This window comes from Terrapene carolina, unplaced genomic scaffold, assembly GCF_002925995.2.
Source record: "Terrapene carolina triunguis isolate 2854851 unplaced genomic scaffold, T_m_triunguis-2.0 Scaffold62, whole genome shotgun sequence".
NCBI classification, from domain to species: domain Eukaryota; kingdom Metazoa; phylum Chordata; order Testudines; family Emydidae; genus Terrapene; species Terrapene triunguis.
The window spans coordinates 36,966,703-36,974,353 of NW_020664413.1; the positions used below are offsets into that span (position 1 = coordinate 36,966,703).

Sequence of the window (7,651 nt, forward strand, 5' to 3'; positions counted from 1 at the left end):
AAAAAAAAAAAAAAAAAAAAAAAAAAAAAAAAAAGCCGCGGCAGCGCAACCGCGCCGCTCCACTCTTCGGCAGCAATTCGGCGGTAGGTCCTTCGCTCCCAGAGCGACTGAGGGACCCGCCGCCGAATTGCCGCCGAAGACCCCGGACATGCCGCCCCAACAGCGGCCGAAGTGCCGCCCCTTCCTATTGGCCGCCCCAAGCACCTGCTTCTTTAGCTGGTGCCTGGAGCCGGCCCTGCAACCAGGTGGCTCTGTGCGCTGCCCCGTCCGCAGGCGCCGTCCCTGCAGCTCCCATTGGCTGCAGTTCCTGGCCAATGGGAGCTGTGGGGGCGGTGCTTGGGGAGGGAGCAGCATGTGGAGCCCCCTGGCTGCTTCTAAACGTAGGAGCTGGAGGGGGGACACGCGGAGTGGCCCCTGACCCCACTCCTGGCAGGAGCATGGCAGCGGGACAAGCCCCAGACCCTGCTCCCCAGTGGGAGCTCGAGGGCCAGATTAAATCAGCTGAAGGGCCGGATGTGGCCCGTGGGCCGTAGTTTGCCCACCCCTGAAGTAGAGGGACACATGGTGGGGTCACAATGGCAGCAGCTTTTGGGGACAGATCTTCCCTCTCCATGGCTGAAAAGGGCAATGACAGCAGAGCTGGTACCATTCCATTATGCAGGGGTAGAAGGATTTGTAGAGCTCACATAGGGGTCTTCCTGCAGCACAGCATCACAGAGTCACTGCACCTCAATGTGCAGGGGACTTGGGAGGTGTGACTAGTGGTTCCGTAAATACACTGGTCCAAAAGCTATTCCCTCTTTACAGCAGGGACACAAGTGCTGTAAGGGCTACTGAAAGCCTAAGGCTACTGTAGTGTCCAGAGAATGGTCTGTGGGAAATATACCTTGCCTCCATGGGCCTTTATGACATTCCCTATTACACAGCCCCATTCATCTAGATGTTCACTGAGGCAAGGATCTGACCTTTACTGAATAACCTTGATTCAAATCAACCAGATTTAAAACAGGCAGGAAGTTCTTGCTGAACTTGACCCAGACTCATGTGCCGGTAACCTGCATCATCAGGGCACTGTCTTGGTCCACAGACTGTGTCATAAGACAGACCCCCTCTGTATTTCCAAGCTTATCCATACCTCAACAATGGTCCAGTGTAGTATGATAAGCAGACTTTTCCACAGGTATGGCTCTCATCCAATGACGGCAAGGCCTTAACCTACGTGAGGGTCTGTCTCTTGATTCACCTGGCCCCAGTGGATACTGCTCTATCAGCAAGGACTGCCCATATGCATGTAAATCAGAAAAGTGCTGCATACCCAGACACCATACAAGGTGCACCATTAATATGTGCAAGATATCTGAATCCCCAAGGAAAGCAAAAAGGCATTTGAGGTAAAATCTACCCCTGGCCAGCCAAAATTAGCATGGAAAAGCCTAACACAAAATTCCTTCCATACCCTAGAGGTAGTCATTTCTAATTCCCAGGGCACAAAGGTAGATTTAATGTAGCATGATAAAAGGAAACAATGAAACATAAGCACTGTAAAAGCCAAATATAGCATATATAGCAAATAACCAGCAAAAATAGGATAAAGAATGAGGTGGTGGGTGGGGAAATAATGTGGACCCTCCTGGTGCAGAGATCAAGAAAGCAGTATGAAGCAGGGAAACCACGAAGAAACTGAGCCACACAAACCCAGGTCTAACCACTGGCCAATCGAGTTGGCCAGCCACTCTTATTATGGCAGTAGGTCCACTGAGGAACTATAGTGCCAAATTCTGCCCTTACACCCTATTCAACCCATTGATGAATCAGGACAGAATCTGGCACACTGATGCTGACCTGAGGGCAGCTGGGGCTAATCATTAAATCCCAACTCTAAGCAGTGACTGAAAACAGCAGGTCCCAGTGGGTGCTGTGATTTTTCTCACCATAATAAACCACATTGATCTGCAGTCACATGCTGCATAACTGATTGCCGCAGGCCCCAGCTGGGAGCTGTTAGCACTCTAGCCAGACTTGGTATACCCAAAAATACATACATGCTCTGAATGGCCTTCTGCCATGGAGACAGGGCCTGAATGAGCTATCCTGGTATGCCCTTTTATTGTACAAGGCAGTGAATGGTGCCCTTATGTTAAAACCCTCCTAATATCCCCCTTTTTTATTTTTAATATGTCCTGAGAAAACTACTTAAAATTCTCTCATGCTTTTGAAACATAAAGATCAGATTCTGTAACACAGATGGTAAATTGAGACCATATCTCACCAGTTGAAAATATAACAAATAAATTCTACTTCCTAAATGTTTCTTCTAATATGCCATTGAACTTTTTTGAAAAAAATCACATCCCATACAAAGTCTGGTTTCTATGCAAAGAGGTCAGATTGTGCTCTATGCATGCAGGGCCTGTATCGGACGGCATTACACAAAGAGGAGTTCCTGGAGGGACTACGAGTTCCCAGAGGTGCAGGGTGACCACACATGCTGCGCTATTCCTTTGGTGGATGTGCTCCATTCTCCATCCCTGAGATATCTCTGGTAGCAGAGGCACACCTGCTCCATTTGTGGCCACTAGGGTGGACCAGTCACTGTGCTCCCCAGAATGCAGGGACTATGATTATTTCTGGCCCTTGAGAGGGGGATGCAAGGAAAGAGAACGACTCTTTGAATTGTCCTTCCCCACCCTGTGTGCACCCAGGCAAATACCATGAAAAATCTTACCCATACTATATACTTTCTCTCTTTAAAGAATCTAAATACATAGTTACACAAGGGGATATTCAGTAGTTAATAAGATGGAATGGAGAGGGCAGTAACAGCAAAATGTTGGAACATTTCTTCTAGCAACACCTTGAAATTATCTAGGATAGTGTGTTTAAAACACAGGACATCTCACCTGCTTGGCAAGTAAATTAACTGATCTTGCACATTCATTGACTCTTCAGCCTAAAAAGTTTATACATTATATGTTTGGCATGCACTGTAGGGATTTTTATAGCCTCTTAACAACCTATATGTTTGACAAATTAACAAGAAAAAGATCCCTTAGAGCTTTAGCTGGAAAAGTGGGTATGAATTAGCAGCTTCTTTTCTTTTCTTTTCCTACTGGAGAACTATAACAGCACCAGCCATTTAGCAAAGAACTACAGATACCTGGAGTGTGAGAATGTCTCCATAATTCCCTGCCCACCTGCAGATACTTTGAACTAATCGAAGCTGTCGTGCTGTTTTTGTTATTCCTGTTAGTGCTGTCTCCAGAAGGTGATTCTTCTGGGAATAAAGTTATAATATCAAGTAATCAGCATAGTTTGACACTAATTAGTTGACATTAATTACAATACCAAGTAATCACTATTGTCTGACACAGTAATATCAATCCTGGAAGAACTGCTTTCCTAGGCAGCACATCTGGGAAAGGTGACATCAAAGACACTGATACCCTCCATAGTTAGATCAATTAGGCAAAACACCTAACCTGTTTATGACAATTCTCTTGTCATTACACTGGCTTTACAGTGGTGTAAGTTTATCTTTGTTTTCCATATCTACTCTGAGGGCATAATTCTTTTGCAGAGCCAATTCGGTCACATGGAATCCACACAAGATGATGGGAGTTTTGTTACAATGTTCGGCCATTCTGATTCGGGAAAAGGTCTGTTTTATATTGTTTGATAGTCTTGCAATAGAACAATTAGTGAAATGAGCCCTGATTTTTTAGGACATGCTGCAAGGCCTGTTTCTTTGTAGGCTTCTTTCTGAAGGGAAAAGTTGGGTAGATTTATGTTTGTTTTATTTGGAGGAGGAGGTAAGTACTTTTTCCTTTCTCAGCTTTTGGTTAACATAGTAAACACCATGGGGCAAGATCCTCAGATTGCTTCAGTGATGTCAGTGGAATCATGCTGATGTATACCAGCTGAGGATCTGGCCTTGTGTTTTTATAAAATATGGTACGTGCACCCTGTGACTTGATAATTGGACAAATGTTAGGCTTTAAAAATAAACAGCAAACATTTTGCATTGCACAAGTGGCTTAAGAGTTTAAAATCTTGTTGGAAAGCAGCCACATTACTTTTTGTTCTACTCCAGAAGCAATTTTAGGACTTCGTCATCAATTGGAGCAGGATTAGGATCCAAATACTTCTCTTTCAATATGTGAATATTATCATCTATGAGCAGGACATTTTAATCTTTCTAATTTCCATTAACTTGTCTAACTACCAGTCTTGGAAATGGGTACTTAGAGAGGCAGTGTGGTCTAGTCTCTAGTGCAATGTTTCTCAACGACCAGTCCGTAGACTGGTGCTGGTCCCTGAGAGCTCACTGACACAGTTTAGGAAGGCAGCAAGCTGGTCCCTGGCAACAAAAAGGTTAAGAAACACTGGTCGACTGGATATATCACAAGAGTGGGACTTGGAAGGCCTCAGTTCTAGTCATGCCATGACCTACTGAGTGACCTTGGACAAATCACATCATTTCTCGGTGCTTCCGTTTCCCCAACATAAAATGGGGATAATTGCTTTCCTTTGTAAAGTGCTTTGAGATCTAAAGATGAAAGTATAGTCTACGTTCTTAATATTATAATTCAGAACATGAGAACTTTGGTTTCTCTTTATATTACTGTGTAGAGGGATCGGCAACCTTTCAGAAGCAATGTGCCGAGTCTTCATTTATTCACTCTGATTTAAGGTTTCGCATGCCAGTAATACATTTTAACATTTTTAGAAGGTCTCTTTCTATAAGTCTATAATATATAACTAAACTATTGTTGTATGTAAAGTAAATAAGGTTTTTAAAATGTTTAAGAAGCTTCATTTAAAATTAAATTAAAATGCAGAGCCCCCCGGACCGGTGGCCAGGACCCGGGCACTGTGAGTGCCACTGTAAATCAGCTCACATGCCGCCTTTGGCACGCATGCCATAGGTTGTCTACCCCGGTATAGATCATATGCAATCAAGGAAAAATAGTATTACTAATTGAGCTAGTGAAGAAGTAGAACAGTTCTTTTTCTTTTTATTGTTAAAGCATACTAGATGTGTCTAGTATGGGCCCAGTTATGCTCATACTTATTACTGATGTTTAGTAGTACCAGAGTTGGGCCCTAAATGGAGTTGAAGCCTTCCTCCACACTTTAAGTTAATTTATGCACCAGAATGAGCTTACGCAGTCTCACAGTTCAATATAAACATATAGCAACAAAGAAAATTACAATGAAAAATTAACTCTTAAAAGTCTTATTTTCTAAGAAAAAGCAGTCTCAAATTCTAGAATCCAGGAGTATAAGGCAGGAAACATTTGTTTGGAATACTAAGAATTCAAATACATTTAGGCTGGCATTTTCAGTAATATTATTTTAAGTATTGTTAAAACTTATTTTTATCTCAGTGTGATATGCATGTAATGTCTCAGTGTGATATGCATGCAGCTTCACCACTTGAATAATCAGGAACTTAGACATCTAAATGACCAACTTGAGAGCACAAAATTATGTCTACAGCTTGTGCCCTCAAAAGCAGGTCAGTATCTGAAAATGTAGTCCCTAAAAGCACATTTTTTTTACAATATATGTTTGTTTATATATATTCAATGGATATATTTATATTTACATATGTGTTATATATATTTGCTTTTTCATAATAGGGTATACTTCAAGGTTGCAATCAGATGTGTGCAGGATATCTATTCCAGCAAGATAAACAATATGATATATCCTATGACACTGGAGATAAAGCAATACAATGTGGTCGTCATGTGGACATTTTCAAATTCTGGTTGATGTGGAAAGCTAAGGTAAACAATAAATGTCCAATTAAAATGACTCAGAAATATATTTAATTTGTGTGTATGTAAGAGAGAAAATACCTACATTGCTTCTTTAAAAGAGTTGTTTGGACTTTATGGAAAACTTAGAAAACAAAATTTGGTTCTATGAAGAGCTTTGCCTGACAAAGGACAGCAGGATTGGTTCACAAGGCTCTGAGACAGCAAACGCTTAGGCTAATGCTTAACATTAATCACATTGAAGTCAATGCGGCTTCTCATGTGACTAATGTTGAGCACGTGCATAAGTATTTGTGGGATCGAGGCCCAGATTTGCAGGTAAACACATTTTCTTCCTGTTAATACTTCTTTCTTCCTCTCTATTTCTCTACATGAAATTGTAATACTCTGTGGCCATTCCTGCAGTGCTCAGTCAGGCAAAATTACCTAAATGTGTGATTCAGTTGATAAGGTGGCCACAATCTAATCCTTTATAAAATCATAATTATTCCTGTGGCACACTCTAAAATTATATAAAGAGGATTTTGACTTCAGAGGAGGATTAAGCAGCACATAACCTCTGATGAATAAAAGCTCCTGCTTACTACAAATTTCTTTAATATTAAGAGTGAGGGAAGCAAATAACAAGTATGCTTCTCTATTTCTGTTTTTTAAACAAAATATTTTTTCAAAGTTTTCTCTGAGTTATCAGAGTGTCTTTAAAAATACTGCAGCAAAGGAAATACAACTGAATAAAATATTAACATTCAGATTTGCAAAAGCATGAAGAATTATTGGAACATCCTAAATTATCTTTTCTTGTGTTCATTTTACCAATTACTGTGGTATCCAACACAAATTTAGTGGCAGTTCTGAGTACACTGAATACCAGTTCTTTCTCCAGATCAAATCTTTTTGGGGCTGCAGCTCCAGGATATAAATCCACCAATGATTAATTAAAATGGAACTGTGACCCATAACTTGAAAATATTATATGTATAATACTAATCATCATTGACTGGCTACAGAACCCTGTCAACCCTGAGTCGCCCATAGATCAGTTGGCCTTCTAAAAATCAGTCTAGCATGTGTTTTCAGTGCCTTTGGCTTTCTTCGACAAAATCAGCAGTCATTCGGTCCACACTGTGGCCCTCTCTTGGCAGACCAACCTCACTACAAACATTCTCTTTTGTGGTTGAGAGCCTGGACAGCGGGTATATAGGCCAGGGGAGACTGTGCGTCCCCAAACAGCCTGGCATGGCTCCATCCAGGCTCCGCCCCCATGCCCCTTCCTTCAGTTCCCGTCGCTCTTCCGTGGCCCAGGCTGGCTGGGGCTGGGATGGGCCGGCCTGCAACTAGGACTCGGGACAGCTGGCACTGGGGCCAGGGCTGCGCCGCCCACCTGGCACTCGGACTGCACCTCCTGGCTGCCCGGTGTTCCAGGGGAAACAGAGGGGGGAAACTTTTTTAACTAATAAAACATTTTCTTTTTAAAATAGGGTACAGTGGGATTTGAAAATCAGATCAACAAATGTCTGGAATTGTCAGAGTACCTCTATACTAAAATTAAAAACAGGGAAGAATATGAGATGGTTTTTGATGGAGAGGTAAGTCATTACATAGACCACAAATATTTTTCATGTAACCTGACATCTGGGAACCAAGTTTGTATACATTTCTTGGAGCAATCTTGAAATTTCTTTAGGTTTCTCAAGAGCTCATGTTATGTATGAAAAAGAACAACATGGCCACTGACATCTGGGCAGACTTTTGGCCAGACACATACTGAACTTCTATATGGATTTCAATTATGAACACAGGGATTCCTCCCCTCTTTTCTTTTCTTTTCTTTTCTTTTCTTTTCTTTTCTTTTCTTTTCTTTTCTTTTC

At 41.9% G+C, this 7,651-nt stretch overlaps 1 protein-coding gene across 1 annotated transcript in view; it reads left to right on the plus strand.

The window, feature by feature from the left end:
- GAD1 (glutamate decarboxylase 1) overlaps positions 1 to 7,651 on the plus strand; it is a 36,799-nt gene that overhangs the window by 25,827 nt on the left and 3,321 nt on the right. The window contains exons 12-14 of the mRNA XM_024201249.1: positions 3,578 to 3,656; positions 5,643 to 5,792; positions 7,262 to 7,369. Of these exons, the coding sequence (XP_024057017.1) occupies positions 3,578 to 3,656; positions 5,643 to 5,792; positions 7,262 to 7,369 (337 nt within the window). The remainder of the gene's footprint in view (positions 1 to 3,577; positions 3,657 to 5,642; positions 5,793 to 7,261; positions 7,370 to 7,651) is intronic.